The sequence below is a fragment of the Podarcis bocagei genome, assembly GCF_964188305.1.
Source record: "Podarcis bocagei genome assembly, chromosome: 4".
Classification (NCBI taxonomy): domain Eukaryota; kingdom Metazoa; phylum Chordata; class Lepidosauria; order Squamata; family Lacertidae; genus Podarcis; species Podarcis bocagei.
This window is the reverse complement of record NC_138128.1, coordinates 45337274-45356786: the sequence shown is the minus strand read 5'-3', so window position 1 is coordinate 45356786 and position 19513 is coordinate 45337274. Positions and strand designations below refer to the sequence as shown.

The following is a 19513-nucleotide window of genomic DNA, read 5'->3' as shown; positions in this document are numbered from 1 at the left end:
AACCTGTACCTGGTCTCATGAAGTCATAAACACAATTCCTTGTCCTAGTACTATGACAATATGGAGCAGCTGGCAGGCTTGTTTCGGTCCTGTAAGAACATCTGTATCCCACCCTTCTGGAGCTCAAGGTGACAAACACAATTCCCGTCCCCCAGCCAAAAATTAGTGTGTAGCAGGCTTGTGCCCCAGGGAGGTCACTTTGGTGCTGCTAATGCAGTGGTTGGACTTCACCCCCGAAGGCACACTCCACTGTGTCTCGAGACAGACGGATGCCAACCAACCAGCACTGAACAAGTTACTAAGCTTCATGGCTGAGTAGGTATTTGAACTCCCATCTATTACTGTTTACGTAAAGCAATCAGGAATGAGCAGAAGTGACCCACATCTCCACATCTCCACAACCTTAGTCCCTGTACGGGAAACTTGATATAGTTCCCCTTTTACCAACTTTTGGAAACATAATGGTGATTACTTACCTGTAAGCACCTGGTTTGTCGCTTATCCCAAAGACGGACCACGCCATAATAAGAAGATCCACTTGCAATCATGTGATTCCCATTGCTCCTAATGCAGTATAGGGCACTGTCATGAGGCTCTTCCCATTGTTTGACACATTCCCTTTTGGGGAGAAAAATGTCACAAAAGACCTTTAGAGCATTCTTTTCCACATACTGGATCACCCGTCCTTATGGGTAGCCTGGAATGTCAGAGCAAGACACCCAGGAAATTAGCAACCAAAGTTTTTCCAACCAGCTTTGATAAATAGGCTGCAAGACTGACCTTGTGCTCGTCCGTAAATCCCAGTATCGGATATAGGTATCATACCCACAAGACAGCAAGGTGGAAGGTGTTTCATAGAAAACATCCAGGACTCCAGCTCCTCGATGGAAGTCTGTTCCAAGGCAGGAAACTAGTTGCCCACTGAAAAGAGAACCGATTATGGTACTGAACATCTTTTTATTACATATGTTAGGTTTCTGTTTTGATGCAGTTCTTCTGTCAGGGAAGATTAATGAAATGAAAGTGTTGAAGGATCATTCAAGTGCAGGTTAGTTTGTATCCAGTTTTTTTAAAAGAAAAAGAGCACAGGTTGCCTACCAGGACAAATAAATAATAGCCATTTTTCCTTTGAAAGTATAAAAGCCGTTACTCAAATCTACCTCTCACACTAAACTGTTTTTCTGTAAAGCAAAGAGCACTGGTAAGCAGCCCTTATATTAGCAAAGATGGAGATTAATTTAGATAATATACTAGTTGTGGAATCCATAGACACCACATTAGTGGTCATTAGAAGATCTCTGTAAATATGAAGGGGTATATATGCTTGGCTGTAGTATAATTCTCCCTCTGGTATTATTTTCTTAGCACTCTGCTTCTATATCTAGCCATAACAATTTGGGGCTTCCTTGGCAGAGAGGGCAACCACTTTGTGAACAGCAAGACGTACAACTGTGTCAGAAAATAAATCTTTGTTGAGAGCACTACTATCCTTGACAAACAAAGACTCACGCAAAAGACCTCCCTGGTAGACTGAAGGAACACTTACTTGATATAGTGGAAAACAGCATGTGCTGGAAACAATTGTGCTTCTCCAAGGGTTCTATGTATTTTGTCTTTGTGCTAATAGCCCTAAGCAATCCTCTCTTGTCTACAAATACCAGCACAGCAAGGAAGGAGACACTCAATCAGTGCAATCCCACATTATGGCTGGAAGATCACTGATCAATTGTAAATGCAAGAGTTCAGAACGGAAAGCAGGTTTTCATGAAGACTGTGGACCATAGCAGTGAGCTGCATTCTACAGCTCAATTGTTTAGGAAGCTTTTGCCTGTTACTCCCCCCCCCCCCGCCCCCAGCATTCATGTAAAATGGTTACTTGTATACCTGAGAATGTAAAGCATGAACTTGGCAAAAAAAAAGTCCAGTGTTTGGAAGCATGTGTACCCTGAAAATTGCTAGGAAGCCTTGACTCCCTTTGTTGCACATACATGGCAAAAACGATATTTGCTGCCATGTGATGAGTAAAGCTGCCCTTGGTTTCTGATCTGTCCAACTCTGAATGAGTGAAGGATTCTTCTCATGGGAAACATTTTCTGCATTTTTAGGCAGCATCTCTGCAGTACTGAAAAGCAACTCCATTTCTCCAAGACTCATTTCCTTTTTTTATTTTGTTCTCACCTAGATGGGTTGTACTGCATCTGTACTCCAGATATGCTTTTTGTTTTCAGTAAACCCTTTCTTTCAGTTCACCTAGATTGGTTCCCTTCTTCCAGCCAGCCTCTTGCATGTAATGTTAGTGTTAGAGATGACAGCATTCACTGCACTTCCATCATTATCATGAAAGCATTTCAACCTGCTCTGTCGTGAACTCTTAGCATTGCAAGACAACAATGCCCAAGGGAACTATCTAGACTTTTTCTAGTGCTCAAATTACACAGGATACAGCAGTCCCCTATCTTTCATGTCAGCTTATCTCTCATGGCAGCCTTCGGGGGGGAGGGGGGAAGCATGATACGGCTAAAATTGGGGAGGACTGGGGATGGACCATATCGTTGTTGTTTTTAAGTGTCCCCACATCACACAACCAACACTGAAAGGCAGGCTGTGTTCATTCCCATGATCTGAATCAGTCTATTGAGCAGGCTCACTTTAGATGAAAAGCCACCTGAGGCTGCTTTCACAGGGACCCAGTCTCACAGACATGGCTCGGGTTGCAGAACTTTCTGCAGCCACTTCCCCATCACTAAACTGGAAGGAGAGGAGCTGCTTCTGCAATGCCCCACCTTATTCAGGAGGCATTTCCATAAAGGAATGAGAATGCAACTTTATATCAGGAGACAGTTAAGGACCAAATGGGCACGAAAGGCAAAAGGATTGCAAAGAATAAGAGGCTGAATAAGACAGCTGAGTAGTTCCCTTCCTTCATTACAGCTACAAGGTCTGTCTAGCACAGGGCTCTCTGATTAATTAATACATGCTCCTAATCCACCTCCCTTGCAAGAGAAAGCCGGGCTGCCACAGTTCTCACTACCACTCAGACAACAGTGTCCAATGAAGCCCATTCAGCCACTAAAGACCCACATGTTCCCAGCCCTTCTCCTCCTCCCTAACGGTCTAATCAGAACTGGTCACAAAGCACCGAGCGCCTGCTTTTCAGGCTGCCGCACTGGCTCTCGCTCCGTGGGACAATGCAGCCCCACTCCCTGAAGCAACTAGTGCCTCCCCCTCCTCCCAGTTATTTTGTTACTTTCTGCTCCTTGATCCCGTATCAGTCTTTCTGGGGCACCCGAGCCAGAGGCCTTAATTCCATCTGTAATCTGTGCTAAAGCCCCATCGGGGGTGGGGGGGATAAAGACCACACAATAGGCGAAATAGAGTCCCGGGAGATGTTCAAACAAGTAAACACCGTTGTGTCAGAGGAGCAAAATTGCTGAGAAAGCAGATTAGCACCAGCAGCACTGCTGTCCCCCAGATCAGAAGGTGAGCCCTGCCCTGCTAGCCAGAGCCAACACGCTTCCATGATCACAGCACCGGCGGCCTGCTGGGGCCGGCCCATCTCCCCCAGTCACTCTCCAAAAAGCAGATTACGGAGAATAACAATTTCTTTGTGGCTGTGTAATTCCCTCCGTGACCGTGACTGTGGAACACTCCATCGGGCCGTAATGCCAAGGCCTTAGCAACCATTTAACACAACCAGTCGGCCCTAGCGATGCTCCCCCCAAGGCAAACCTCTTGGGCAAGCTTTAACATCAAGTGCAGGAATTAATCCTCATCCCTCCCCCCCCCGACCCACCCACAAAACCTGAATCCAGGGGTGCTGTGTTATTGCACTTTGTGTTTCTCAAGGCAGGGAATTGCTGGACAAGTTCTTAAAACATTAACCCTTGGAGGGAAGGAGTGTAGCCCACCTGCTCTATACAATATGCAGCTAGAGGTAGATGAGGGGAAGACGTTTGCAGGATCAGGGCAGGAGTAAGAGGCAGGGGACCCATCATCTAAAGAAAGAGGGACTCCTAGCCAAAACAAAAACAAAGAAAACTGCCCCGCTTTGCAATTCAGAGGAGGAGCTGGGGGAAATGAGGTTAGTGGGAGCTATACTTAGGCATCCTACTTAAGGATGCTGGCCAGATGTATATGGAAGCATACAGAGGCAACTATATCACCACACATTGGGAGCTCTCAAGAGACCTGGCTTTGCTTCTCTGGCTTTGCCATATTCCTTAGCCCGGCTCTTGAAATGCAGAACCTCAAGATATGAAGAGGATTTCCTGTCTCTCAAAAGGAGGAACACCTGAAAGGATGGTCCTTTAACTCCTGGGCAAGAACATCCTGATAAGTTGAGGCTTGCCTGTCCAAACTGATCCAAAAGTCGTAGAATTCATAGAAGCATAGAATTGGAAGGGACCCTGAGGATCATCTAGTCCAGCCCCCCTGCAATGCAGGAATATACAGTTGTCCCATATGGGGATCGAACCTGCAAATGTGGTTACCAGCACCATGCTGATAACTGAGCTATTTGACCACATATCACTGCGATTATACTGCGGTTGTGTGACTGACAGAGTTGCCTGAAAAATGCTCCTTCGATCATGGCTGAACTGCAAACAAGCTTTCCTCTCCTACACTCACATTAGTGAAAAACTTTCCAAGTTGTAAAAAAGAAGAAAAAAGCTCTTGACAAATGCCAATAAGGAGAACAGAATTGGAATGCGGTTTTTCTCCCTTGATACAGCATGAGTAGCACCACATTTGGATGGAAGAGATGTACAAGCAGTTCCCCTAAAAAGAATCTATAACTTAAAAGAAGCCCATTCCTGACTTGTGCAGTGTGTAACATACCCTAAGCCAGTGGTTTTCAACCCTTTTTGTTGAGCAAGCCCTGTAACAAGCTCCCCCTCCTGGAAAGTGAAATAAAAACATTTTTAAACTATTACAAAATTCAAAGGCAAAAGTTTGCAATAACTAATCATTACTTGGAATTATTCAACATCATGGGACAAGAATGTTCACAAACGTATTTCCAAGACTTCATTAAGCTTTCAGTGTCAAGACTTGAGCTTGGTGAATTTTGCAATATACAGTATGTCATGAGACAAACTCAGGCCATGTGTTATTTGTGGACACTTCCCACTATTGGACCGCAGATGTCTGGCCAGCATGAGAGGGCAAAGCAAAACGCCTAAGATGGGAGGCTGTAACATTTTGCAGAATCCCATGGGGATGCTTGCTGAACCCAAGGTTTCTATGAAAAATGCTGCCCCAAGTGGTACTATACGAACAGAGCCTTCCAACAGCTCTTTTTGTCTGAAACTGTAACACTGAGAAGATACCCAGGGAGCTAAGGACATGTTGCAAGGCACTTTTGGGTGGGGTGTGTGGATATGGAGGCATTTCAATCTGAAAGCACTTCTAAAGGTGGTATAAACTACATTCCCATTTGTAAGGAGGATCTCTTAGTGCAAATGAGCTCTCAAGTCTGCAGATGCATCCACAGGAGCTCTCCACCCTTTATCCTGACATGAGATATGTAGCACTTACAACTGCTACATTTACTTACTCACCCACTCATTCTTTTTTGTGTCTGAGACACGACTTCTCCATCAGCACCTCACCTACCTTCCAGGCTGGGAAAGGATAACATCAAAATGTGCTGGCAGATGGGGACTGTTCAACCTCTTCTGCTTAGACTTGACCCTGAGCCCTCTCATTTATGAACAAAATGATTTCCAAAGGGGTGCCCGTATCACTCTGTCGCAACAAACACTAGAGTCTCTCCCCTGTAAGAACTATATTGTGTCGTCACCTTTCATAGACTTCATCAGATGCATGGAGTAGTCTGAAAAGTTTAGTAGGCCTATACACAAACTGATTCAGATAAAAGCAATCAAAAAACAAACAAACACGCATTAAAATCTAGCCGCAAGGAAGAGAAAATGCAAGAGGTGTTCTATCCAGAGTGCAGAGGGAGTTCAGAATTCAGTTTCAGCCAGTGTCATCACAAAATGAAATCTGAATGGAAAGGGGCAATCAACAATTGTAAAAGCAGTCAGTGATCAAAATAATTGTTGAATTCTGTTCACTCTTTTTGTATGAGAACTGGCAAGACCTTTCTTGTATCAGAGACTGTGGGGTTAGACGCAGATGAAACAGAGAAGCAGTTTGCCATTTCCTCCAGATAAAGGACGAGACAGCTTTAGAATCTTATTTTGGAGGCTACCTATGTGTCTTCCATTGTGTCAAGGTATTCTGGGGCAAGAGCAAACCCTAACTATATGTTCCACTGTAGCTGGTTTAACCACAGAAATAACTACATGTGTGGGTAGATTACTCATTCCACTACTTGTTCAAGTAGTAGACCATTTGTGTGAGTGGTTATTTCTGCAGTAATGTCTGTCCTGGCTCGAGCAATTCAATCATTCTGCTGCCACCCATTTTCCATAAAGATCACCTTTCAACTTCACACATCATAGAAAGGTTGAATGGCTAGTTTTAAGGAAGCCAAGACTCTTCACGTTCAACTCACTGTACCCTCATCCTGGAAAAGCTTTTCTGTTTGCAACACTACAAAGAGACATTTCGACTCTAAACAATGCCCTTGGGAAGAGGCTCTTGTATCTCTTGCTACTACTCAAGCCCCTTCCAAGTGGCACAAGCATCATCTTACTAGGGTGAAGGCTGCAGTTTGACTGCTGAATACACAAGGTCATCTGGCAGGGGGGAATAGAATTTAGTTTGCCAGCAGCTCTCCTGTTTTGTCATAATACCCTTCCTGAAATAGTATTCTAACCACACTGTTAGCACTAGGAAATCAGCAGCACAACCAAGATTAAAAAGGCAGAACAAAATGAGATGACCTGAAAATTCTCCACTGGGTTGCTGTTGTTTTTTACCCAAACCCGGTCTTCCATTATTCAAGCTGGGTTGAGAACAGAGGCCATAAGAAGTATTGTAGCCCTTTCAGGTCCAGCAAATTTAGGAATGAACTATCAGAGGAAGGAACCTATTTCAACAGCGGCAGTGCACTAGATCTGACATGAATTTAAATTTACAAATTAGATGTATCAGAAGCTAATTTTGATGCTGATGAGTTAACACATTCATCTCTCTCTTTTCCAGAAGTTTAGACAAAACAGAAGTGGCTAACCTTTTCAGGTCTAACAGCTGCATCACCAAGCAGACCTCTATTTCATTGCATGCACATGTATTAGAATAAAGTGGGGAACCTTTTTCAGCCCGAGGCCCAGATCCACAGTTAACGCGCTTTCCATGGGTCATTTTGCATTTCTGGCAGGTGGATGGGGTCACTCACCTGTGATCTCACAGTGCTAAGATCTGAGAAAAGCCCCTGTTGCTGGCTTTTACCATCAAGGAGCAAGCACCCTTTAAGTATTTAGACAACAAATCTCCACACCTGATGTCATATGACTTCAGGTGACTAACAGATGGGAATGATTTGTCCAAAATGGCCTCACAGGCCAAATTCAGAGGCCTGGCAGGCCTAATAAGGCTTGCAAGCCGGGGGCTCCCCAACTACTGATTAAAGCAAACTTGTGCATGATCTTAACCCAGTGTATCATCCATGCACGATCATCTACACTGGTAGAAAAAAAACATGCCCAAGGCAGGCTTAATGACGTTGCCAAAATTTGATAGAAATTTTCATGCACAGTTACGTTTGGACATTGTTCGCAGATGTTGTTTGGGTCTCAACAGCCAAATGCTTTGTTTCAATCAACTGCAAACAGCATGCCAACAAAAGTCAGAAACTGGAATGTTCCAGAGCCAATATAGAATTGTGGTACCACTAAGAAATGACTTGGTACTTAATTTTAACCAGAACTGAATTCGCAAAGGTAATTCCAAGATGGTGTTGCCCAAAATTATTAATTAAAACGAAGCTAGGATTCTCAAAATACTAACAAAAACCTGTGAGTCACAGAAAACTACACAAATGCTTATTCCTGCCACTGCCCACCCTCCAGCCTTAGTTCTCCATTTTGATACATTCCAATTCGTTTTTTTAAAGTCACACTGTTGCTTATGCCTATGATTCGCTAATAATATAGGGACAGAAAGCATACATGGTGAGAAGCAGAGAAGAATCAGGAGGTGGTCTACTGCTTTTATGAACTCACAGCTAAAAGTTTATTAATAAAGAATCAACAAGTGTTCCTGGACCATTTACAAATGAACCAGAGTGAAAAGAACTTGGAGGTGTAGCCATAACAGGATTCTTGGGACAAGGCTACTTTTTAAAAAGTTAACGCTGGACAGCACATTGCTTATAATGCTCCCTGTGCCAGCTGGAGGCACGCAAGCATTTCGCTACAGCAGGGGTGGCAATGATAGTGGTGGTAGCGAGGCTGGAAAAAAAAGCTTTGCCCTCTTTTCTTCTGGTGACTCTGAATTAGCCCACACACACTTTAAAGGTTCCAATAAAGAGATACAATTTCTTTACCTTTCCTGGCTCTGAGACCCTGGAAGTTTTTTGTTGTCCGGGTTGTCGTAAGGTTAAGTTCAGAGGATAAACTGACATGCTAGCTATGGGAAAAAGCCAGTTTTCTCAAATAAAGCCACAACGGTGCAAAAGAGACCCCTCTGGGGCTTTTATTTGGGAAAACAAACAGAAATGGCACCAAGCCCTTCTGCTTTACGGGCCAATTTAACTATCAAACCAACTCTCTCCCTCCCAGAGGCAAAGAAGGGAGAGAGACACGGCAATATGACAATGGCAAGAAACATTCAGGGGAGAAAGGACAAAGCAAGCTGTCTGTCTCCTTGTCTTTCTTGTTCAGGGTTCTTTTTCTTAGCACACGTGTGTTCTTGTAAAAACGATTAGATTGCAATTTGTATAACATGGTGACCCCCAAATTCAGACGTTTAACCCCTTTTCTCTGCAAAGAATGTGAAGAATGTCTCAAAGATGGGGGGAATTCGCTCAAATTGGGGGGGCAGTAAGGAAAACCGGCGGGGAGTTGTGTGGGAATAAGCCACTGTATAGCTTCTTTTTGAACAGACAGCACTTTGGAGGTCTCCTTCGGCCGTCAGACAAAAAAAAAAGGAAAAAGAAAAAGAAAAATGGAGATTCCAAATCAAAACAAAGCCATCTGTTTAAATGAGCCAGCCCAAAGGGTTGGGGGGGGGAGTGCTGTGTGTGTGTGTCCATTCCACATGTAGGTGCTCTTATTTTTTATAGCTTCTGTTGATTCTCTTGCCACCTAGAGGAAAATAAAGATTGTCTTATGACTCATGAGCATGAAACTGATCAGAGACAGAAATCTTCTGGAGGATTTTGTTACAGGTATTGCAAGGTGCTGTTTGAGCACACAAAGGGTCAGAACAGAAGTCAGGAGTACAAGGTAGATTGAAGGGTAGATGCTGTTGCTTTAACTGTATAAGAACTTCAAATGCAGCAAAAGAGGGCTAAGAACTAAGAAAGTTCAAGTCTACCTAGAACTGATTGTAACCATGGTCCTATGCACATTGACTTTTAAATAAGCTTCACAGAAAATCCACCCAACTTGCTTCTAAATAAAGGTGGTTGGGACTGAGATATAACTTGGACTAAAAAGCAAGACACCATGAGAGTTATAAGGTATGGATAAAACCTCTGGTAAGTCCCAGCAAATGAGGTTCTGAGTAGGGCTTTCAGTAACCAAATTATTAGATTCAGGTAGGTAGCACACAAAAGCTGATACCCAGAACAAACTTAGTTGGTCTCTAAGGTGCTAACGGACAAATTTTATTTTATTTATTTTTATTTCAAATTATTAGAGTTTGACTCTATCCATAAGGCATATTTACACAATCCCCGCCCCCTAAAATGCAAAACACAGACACTAAAGATCTACAAAGTGTATTAACCTCTACAAAGTGTACCCAACACTGAGGTCAGACAAGCCCCTCAAGATATACCTAGAGAAAAGTCTTACTTGTTCAACTCCTCTTGACTTGGGTATCAATCAGATAAACCCATATGCTGTCCCTCTTAACAGTCAAAAATATTAAGCTTCTGAGGGTGAAAGCACATTCTGGTTACATGTCAGCACAGAGACAAAAAGGCTTATTTTTAAATTGTGATCTTTGAAAGAGACTGTGCTTCCAAAAGTGAACATCTAAATTCTGATCAAGATTCTTTAGCCAGGAACGTTAATATTGGAAACAACAAAAAATATTTCAGTCTATAGCTTTGAAAAAAGTGTATGTCTTACACCCCTTTTGAAGAGACAGCAAGAAGGTAGCTTTCCTCACATCTTCTGGGAGAAGGTTTCATAGTTTTGGAGCAGTCCCTATAAAAGGCCTGCTCTGACTAGTTAAAGCTTATTTATTTGGTTATATTTCACTAGTTTTATATACCACTTGATTGTAAGAAAACCTTAAAGTAGTTTACAAGAAGAACAAAACAACAAAATTATCAGTAAAAAGAGTTAAAAACTGCTATTTGATTTTTTAAAAAAATAAAAATAAAGTATAAGCTCAAAGGCAGAATAAATACATGCCAGCATTCCACATGTCTGGATAGGCTTGCCTGAAAAGAAATATTTTTTGCAGGCACTGATAAGGTGCCTGCCTGATGTCACTAGGCAGGGAAGCTATGTCATCTACAAGGGAAGCTCCATGTAGACTGCACTATAGCTATCCAGCTTGGAAACTACAGTGGCATGGATCAGCATAGCAAAGCCTGACATTTCTATAAGAGGGAGGAGGGAAAACTTCCTTATGACCAGAATATAGTAGGAGAGCCTCCTGGCAACACCTCCAACCTGTTTCTTAAGAAGCAGTGGTAGGTCCAGGAGTATTCCCAATATTCTTTAATAAAGGTCTCTGTGATTTATCTTAATTGGGGAATCACAGGCAGGCTAATCTCCTCCACATCCTTGCTATTCCATATCAGCATGAACATATATTGATCTCACTGAACAACTACAGGTAACTTGGTATGTTCTGAATCAATAGTAGGAAGGGGAACATGGGACTATTCAGATGTTGTTGTATTACAGCTTTCATCATCCCTAAACTACTGACTATGCTGACCAATGCTGATGGAATTTAGAGTCCAACAATATCAGGAGGGTCTTATGTTTTCAATCCCTGCTCAATAAAATTGTGGAAAAGGTCTTCATTTTATGGATGCAATGTGTTGTATTCCTCCAGAATCTTCAAGTGAAGCAGATACTAAACCATTTGTTGGTGCAACAAAGATCCCTAAAAGACTGCACAAAGTTTGAAAAGTCAGTGTTATGGGTGAAAAAAATGTAAGAAGGGAGATACACACTCCCTTCAACATGAGCCTGGATAATAAGAATGAGGGATATAGCTTATATACAATTAAACAAACAAATGTAATGGGTCAGAAGAGGCAGGCAACGGGATAACTTTGTTGTGAAATTGAGTTTATTCATCTTTCACTGGAATAAGTGTAATGTGCAATTAATTTGTATACAGTATTAGGTGAAATATAAATTGAACAGCACCAATCCAACAAATTCGCACATGTCAGAATGTGTGATGCTTAGCGTGGCATTTACACAGGGCTCCCCTCTTTCACTTTACAGTAATATCTTTGACTAGCATTTCAAATCTCAAGTCACTTATTTTAAAATCCCTATTATGAATGAAGCAGTAGGTATTATTGTGAATGTTAATCAAATTAATCCAATTAATCTGGAATGAAGGAGACTGAAAGTACAGGAGAGAATTGTTGAAACGATGTAATTTACAGCAGAGTTGTGAAGTATATTCATTATGTTAAGCATCTCAGGAATTTAATGAAATGTTATGCATATTATTTTACTGACGAGAAGAAGTGGGGAAAGAAACAACAAACACTGATCGCTCTTTCTCTCACATACACTTTCTCTCACACACACTTTTAAACTGTACCCAAAAGGACATCAAAAGGGCCCTACCTAAGCACTTGAAGGGGTAAGGAAAAAAGGCACCAGAGAGGAAAGGAACAGAAAACCCAACTGGATGAGAAGTGAAGGTCTGTGGCTTTCGCTTCACATGTGCTCCCTACCCCTCCTCCCTTTCTTCTTCTTCCTTGGCAAAGATAAATGAAGAAGAAGAAGAAAAAAGCCACAATCTTTGTCCATCCGCCCACCGCTATTACCTAAGGGGGAAGGGACTTTTCCAAATAACCCAAAACCACATGTGCTCAGACACAATAGCTCAAAAGGCAGGCTAGGTAGCGGACCAGCCCACTTTGTACTGCTAACAAGGGGAACCTAATTACAGGAAGAGGTTAAAGAGGGGCAGATAAAAGGGATACAAAATTTCAACATCTGTTGCTATAAAGGGATAAGAAGTGGGGAAAGGCAAAGGTGTCAGTTTGGTGTCAGAGATGGCATGAAGCCAATTTCAAAGAGTTAAAAAGATCGAGAACTGAAGAGGAAAAATTAGAGGGTTCCCTTAAAAAAAGCTGTCACAAGTACTTTAAAAAAAAAAGGTTATTTAGAAGAGGGAAGAATGTTTGGAAATAGTACAGCTAATTATGACCAGTGTTCACAGGGTCTCTGCAGAGCTGTGGGATCAAGGAGCATGTTAGAGCGCAAGAAAAGTCTCATTGGATCAGGTGAATGGTCCATCCAGCCCAGGACTCAACAGTAGCCAGTTCAGTTATTCACTCGAAGAAGAAAAGCAGGTGTATGCAAGTGTATGCACATGCATATACACACATGTTCACACACTCATTATCTATGCCCTTCTTTTCACCTCCACCTTCTGCTTAAAGACATATTGCAGAGGGTGCATTGTCATCAATACTGCCATTCATGACTTTGTCAGATTATTGTTTGTTTGTGTGAATTATTATATCCAGTGACAGCGGGATTCAGGAACCAACTGTGAATAGCATCAAAAGTGTTATTTACTGTTTTAAATAACACTGGAAGGAGAAAGAACCCGAAGTTTGTCCAACAGTTTTAAAGCACAAGCAAGCTTTATTTCCCAGTTCCCTATTGGCCACCAATCATCATGCAGGCATCTCCTTGAGCCTTTTGAAAAATACCAGTCTTCTTTATTTACTTTCCTCCAGAATGCATTTTGTGTACCTGACACATATTTCCCTCCTTGGGGACAGTAACCAGGACTTTTATAGTACTGAGGCCACAATACGAAAGTTTAGAACAGTTCTGTTGCAATACTGGATATTTATAGCAAGCTGCTGATTTTACCTAGGCCAAACAAACAGCTATCTAAACATATCACCCAGATTTTTCTGGGCAATATCCCTATTTTGCTTTCCTGTAGAGCAGATAAGAGAAAGTGGACCCAGAACAAGTGACAATGGCAAACATCTTACACAGATGTCAGTGGCAGAGGTGGGGGCATAAATATGGATCTGAACACATAGTCCAGCGTACTACCACTACAACATAGTCCCAAAAGTGGTGAGCTGCCATGGGTAAATAGAAACATTCAGAAGCAGCATCTGTTTCCCATCCCCCTGAGGGTGGGAGCCCTCCAAGCTCCACTAAGATTCTGTGCTATGTTTGGTGTCCAAGCAGCATGGCATAGCTTTTCACACATCCAAAGTGTTAGAAACACAGGGTCAGGGAAAAAAGCAAAGGTCATCCCATCACCATCCAAGTAAAGTCACAAACAGAAACCACACCTTTGGTGTAATTCTGTGGCATGTTCCAACTTCTTGAGCCAATGCACCAGAAAGAGAGGCACCCAAACATCTTTCTGGGAAAACAACACCCAAATGGAACACCATAGTTCAGCTAAAAGATGAGCAGCAAAAGGGCTTTGGAAAGAAACAACTACTAAGGTAGCAGAATCCATTTGGCCAACATTAGATTAGAGGGGAAAGAGAGGGGTCAGCCTGCAATGTGCCTGCTTCCTTGGTCTCAGTTCTGGGATCTTTAGTAAAGCTCTGCAGCTGGATCACAATGATCAGCAATACAACAGTGTCCTGTGGCCCCGTGAGGGCAAAGGAGAGAGACTTGAATACGAAATAGAGAATGTGCTACTGCACAGACATATGTTTATCTACCTAGAACAGCCAAAGCAGAAAAAGGAGGTACAAGGGACTTGTCAGCAAGAGTGGGGAAAAGATATAGGGAGAGGTATGTGACAAAGAGATGTGCAGCTGAATGGGCAAGAAGGTTACAGAATATTGATAGGAGCAGCAGAGGAAGGAAAGAGAAAACATGACACTTGAAAGATTAAAATTGTGAAGAAGCACAAGGCTGTTTGGAGAGGGAGGGAGGAAAGAAGGGGGGGGGGAAGGTCCAGTATTGAGGTGGCAAATGAGCCAGGAGCAGGAGGGCTATAAATAATAAAGAAAATATTCAAACACTTAAGCTATACAAAATGAGTTGGGAGGGGGAATCTATCAATTGTTTGCTTACTACATATAGCATTCCAGAGTGCAAGTAAGCCAGGCATGTCCAAAGTCTGTTTCGGGGGCCTAACCTGGCCCACTGTAGCAGTTTATTTCCTGGGGTAAAATCCTTAAAAAAGCTCAACAACTTTGGTCAGCCGCATGTTCACTTCATCAGATCTGGCCCTCTTGGAAAAAAGTTTGGACACCCCTGAAGTAATGCAATGCAGTAACAGAACAAAAATTAAAATACCAGTAGGGAGAAACACTGCTGGTCCTTCTCCTCCATAATTGCCCAAATTTCACCAACTACCACTTCTCGTGAGAAGTTGCCCAACCAACTACAGTCTTCCAATTAACCTGTATATGTGAGAGACCCAAATTGTGTAGACTTTTGCTCCTCCCTCCATGTGCGGCCTGAGATGGGCAGCCCAGTGGCACAGTGCATTCCACTAAAAACAAGTGAAAAGGGAGGAATCCGTGACACTCAGCAGCCACTGTAGGTAGTTTCCCATTGGTTGGATGGTTCCAGGCTTTAGCTCTGCCTGTCAGTCAGGCTTTTGCCTTATTGAAAGATCAAACTCCATCCTGCCTGTTCATTACCTTAATCCTATTTTCTACATAGCTTTATTATCTCTAGAGGCTTCCTTGGGAAAGGCAGAAAAGGTGACACAGCCACTCCTCACTTGCTCCTCGGTGCTGCTTCTGTTTGAGGTAAGCCAGGAGAAGTTCATGGGCAAGGAGGATGGGGACAGAAAAAGCCAAAGCAGCCCTCATTCTTCCTGTAGTCTAAGCACAGGAACCACATTACACGTAATTCACCAAGCACAGAGACTGTTAATCAGCAAACCCACATTGCTATTTTATTGAACAACATAACAACAAATCTTATTATCAGCACTGCTCTGGCAGACTGGAAGAATTGCAAAAGGGGTTAAATCTAGCAAGGCAGGACACAAATTTACAGATGGTGAAATGAGGCAAAGAGGCAAAAACACCATGCCCAAACTTATAGAGTGAGTTGTTTGTGTCAGATCCTCCCAGGTCCATCTAACTGTTTATTAAATACATTCTTTGTATCTTATCAATTGTGACCTGAATGTGGAAGTAATCACTGTGAAAGTAGTCCCCACCTGGGAGTTTTTCTTCTGAAGGGCGACAACCTTATAAATGAAGAACAGTGTTTAGACTATAGCAGTGAAGATGCCAATACATGGGGATACCAGTGAGTTCTGTTCAGAAGCTACAGTTAGTTAAAAATACAGCTATACTTGTATTAACTGGGGCCCAAAATACAGAACATACCATGTCAGTATTTAAAGAGCTGTGCGGTCTATTATTATTATTATTATTATTATTATTATTATTATTAATTATTCACTTCATTTATATACTGCTTTATATTTAAAAGAAAAAAATCTCAAAGCCTTTTACAACCTGCACTAAAACATCAAATAAAACAATCCAGAATAAAACATTACAGAAGAAAGTTCCAAAGCAACATAGTTAACAGGAAACTAAAATATTATCTTAAAGATTTCAAAATAAAACATTATGAAGGGGGTTGAACTACAGAATGCACATTCAATGTAGCAAAGATAACAACAACAAAATCTTAAACATTTCAAAAGAAAATATTACTAAAGGAAGTCAGATATAAATTGCATGCTTCAAAGAGCATAATTAGCAAGAGAATAAAATATTATCATAAGCATAGTCTACCAGTCCTTTTCCAAACACAATTTGAAGTGCTGGTTTTAACCTAACTGGCTTGAGACCAGGGTATCTACCTGGACCTGCCTGGACATAAACATCGGTCTCTGAGGTCCTGATTCAAATTCTCCCACCTGAAATAAGTAAGATGCTGTTGACCAGAGATAGGGCCTTTTCACTTGTGGCTTTCATCGATTCCAGTGCCATATTTATTTGCAGTGCCAGGTGAAATCCTTTTTTTATTTGCCTTGGCCTTATATTACGTTTGAATTTTATTGCTGTAAATGAGTGGTGGAGTTCTGGAATTCTCACTGGTTTCAAAGGCTAAATGATTACCAATTAAAAAAATGAATCCAGGAATAGATAATCTAATCTCTAGCAAGAAGGAAAATGCAAGGCTAAAGTCAATTGTCCTACCTTGTCAATAAAACACAAAAAGAAATGGGCATAAGTCGCTAGAAGACAGATGAGAATCAAAATTTGGAAACAAGCCCAAATTACTTTTTTAAAAAACAAAACTCTGTTCAATAGAAGAATTTGCATAGACAAAGTATGAAAATATATTCATTGGTGTGTGTGTGCAAAGAAGTATACAAACATCTCTGATGCAAGATTTTGGTCCAGAGATCAATGACTAAGCTGAACTAGATGACTTCAAGTCTTGGCTACTTCTGAGTTAATGGTACACATTAATTTTCAACTACAGTCAGGTCTTAGAAAGTTTCCACAAGCATTCATCCCACAGGCAGATTTTTCTATTCACTGCCACAACTGTAAGAGAGTCTTACCTCCCCAAGTCCCAGATTCTCAAAGGTGAGGTATGTCCACAGCAAGCTGTTCCAGTCACAAATGAACTGTCAATCAAGAAAGAAAAAACAAAACATTATCAGCCATCCTCTTTGTACCATTACTAAATATTTGTGTGACCACAAGCAGATGAAATACGCAGAGGCCAGATGCCGAAACATTTGAGAGATGTAATGCATGAACTTCCATGCCCTGAAACCACAGCAGTAAAAAGCAAAGTGCACAAGCTGGAATAGAGTCTGCAATGGGGCTGCGGTTCAAGTCAAGGCATTGGACTAGGAAACATGGAAAGGTGTTCTTTTAACACGAGCTCTAGTGCAACTCTAAACATTATTCAAGTTTATAGTCTCAAGATAGTAATATAACAAGAAAAACTAAATGCCTCCCATCATGACAATGCCAGTATAAACAGATGATTCCCAGCTCCCTAAGCCATTTTCTTTAAATGAAGGAAAGGAAGAGCATTTTTCTGCAAAATCTATTTCAAGACAAACCATCCTACACCTACATACATAATGAACTGGCTCACATGATGTGCTAAGCCAAACCTTTGCTTTGCAAGACTGCACAAACATGTGGACTCCCAGAGAGTTGCACTCAGTCACTAGGTTCCTCCTGCCCTTTTTGCTGCCTTGCTGCATATCATACAAACAAGAACTTGTGGTTCAGTTCTCTCCTCACTAACTACGAGCTGAAACCAAGAGCAAATATTGACTAAAACTGATGGTTAGTGAGGAGCAGCGGCGTAGCGTGAGTTGTCAGCACCCGGGGCAAGGCAAGCAATTTGTGCCCCCCCTAACCCCTAACCTGCCAATCTGAGGCGAGTTGCCGCTGGCGCTGCCGCCCAAACGACGCTGCTTGCCCGGAGGAGGAGGGGGGCAGAGAGGCGAGGAAAATGCAACATGGCCCAGCAGCTGCAGCAGCAGCAGCGGAGGCAGGGCTGTGAGGAGGGGCTGCCTGGTGCGTCCTCCGCGGCCCTGACGCGCGGGGACTGCGACGTGCGCTGAGAGCCGCTGCCTGCCGGACGCCTTCAGCCCGGGCGCATGCACAGCTCGTCGGTTCCGCGAGACATGGGGCTCTGCTACAGCCTGCGCCCGAGGCTCTTCGGCGACTCTGGAGGCAGCGAGCGCGCCCCCCCAGATGTTGCGCCCGGTGCGGCCGGCCCCCCTTGCACCCCCCACGCTACGCCACTGGTGAGGAGAGAGTGTAACCACAAGCTCCAGTTCAGACAACATGCTAAGCCAAAGCTTTGGATACCTGCTTAGAGCAACTCAGCAACAATCAGGACCAGGGAGGAACAAAGGGGCTGCAACCGCCTCTTAAGAGCCCACAACTCTGTGTGGTCTTGCTAAGCCAATGTTTGGCTGAGCACATCGTGTGAACCAATGTAATACCTTTCTCCAATTTGCTGCACTGTTAGTGCTGATCCATGTTGCCTATGTAGGAAGATTATTGCAGCACACAGTCAGAATTATTACATTAAAAGCTCTTAGAGCTCCTTAGGCAGGTGGAACGAGGTACAAAGCTAAAGGTATCAGTGCAACTGCAGTCATAATGGCTGCTTCATCCCCCATTTTTGTAGTGTAGTAAGTGTCCAACTGCCCTTTTCAGTTGGACATCTGGATCAGAAGATTGTCTCTTGGAGTGGCTTCATAAACATATTTACAGTAATCACACACAAACAAACACAAAAGCAGCAACTCCCTAGTCTCACCCCAAGTCCCATAGCTTCTTGCTGAAATCCTGCAACTTTTCAGACTGAACGTGTCCTGGTTCTTTTGTTGCTGTTCTGCTTCCCACTCCACCCTGCTTTTCTTCTGTTGCACTATAGTGTAAGAGTGCCCTTTAGAAGGCAATTAATGTGGCAACATCAAGGAAATTCTGCAGAACAATAAATAATGGGCATGGTCTAACACTATGACATACTGCAGAATACACTTGGCAAAAAAAAAAACGAAACACCAGTCGAGAGGGCCCTGAGATCGCTGCACTACGCTTTGAAGAAAAGAGAATCGCTGTTCTTCCTTTCCATGGCATCTAGCTTACAGGTGTTAGATCTTCTTGAAAACCAACAATGTTGCTGTTGACGCTTCAGGATTTGTGGGCAAGGAATTCAAGGACTCTCTGGTTGGTGGGCGGGCGGGCTTCCTTCCTTCCTTCCTTCCTTCCTTCCTTCCTTCCTTCCTTCCTTCCTTCCTTCCATGTTTTTTCTTAGCTAATTCCCTGGACTGTGGCACAGAACAGCCTAGAACCCTATAAATGTGATATTAGTTTCTCTGACACTATCTGCTCTAGGTTTTATGCTGCTGAGAAACCCTTCTTTTCACACATATATATCATAAACATAATAAAGTTTATGGACTTGATGTCATCCTTCGCTGGCTTAGATGGCATATAATGTCTCATTGGATGTCCTCCTTGGAATGGCACCACTTGTTCGTCAATTCTAATGTTTTCACATGGCACAAAGCATTGTGGGAGAGTGTTGGTAAACATCCCACAGGTTTTGCATGGGGGAAGCCTGTCTCTCACACTGGTTGCGCCGCATTGAAGCTGATCATCAAATCCCAGGCCTTAACTGACTTTTGAAGAAGGCCAGTGACATATTGGTCTGGAAGTGTTGAGGGCAACCCTTAACAGCACATTTTGCATAGAACTTTTTGT

The 19513-nt window shown here is 42.7% G+C and overlaps 1 protein-coding gene across 2 annotated transcripts in view; it reads right to left on the bottom strand.

The window, feature by feature from the left end:
• The window catches only part of FBXW4 (F-box and WD repeat domain containing 4), a 74457-nt gene that overhangs the window by 1265 nt on the left and 53679 nt on the right, over nt 1-19513 (bottom strand). For both annotated transcript variants that reach the window (XM_081192266.1, XM_081192267.1), the window contains exons 6-8: nt 16831-16896; nt 781-921; nt 477-618 (exon numbers count right to left, since the gene is read on the bottom strand). In XM_081192266.1, the coding sequence (XP_081048392.1) occupies nt 477-618; nt 781-921; nt 16831-16896 (349 nt within the window). The remainder of the gene's footprint in view (nt 1-476; nt 619-780; nt 922-16830; nt 16897-19513) is intronic.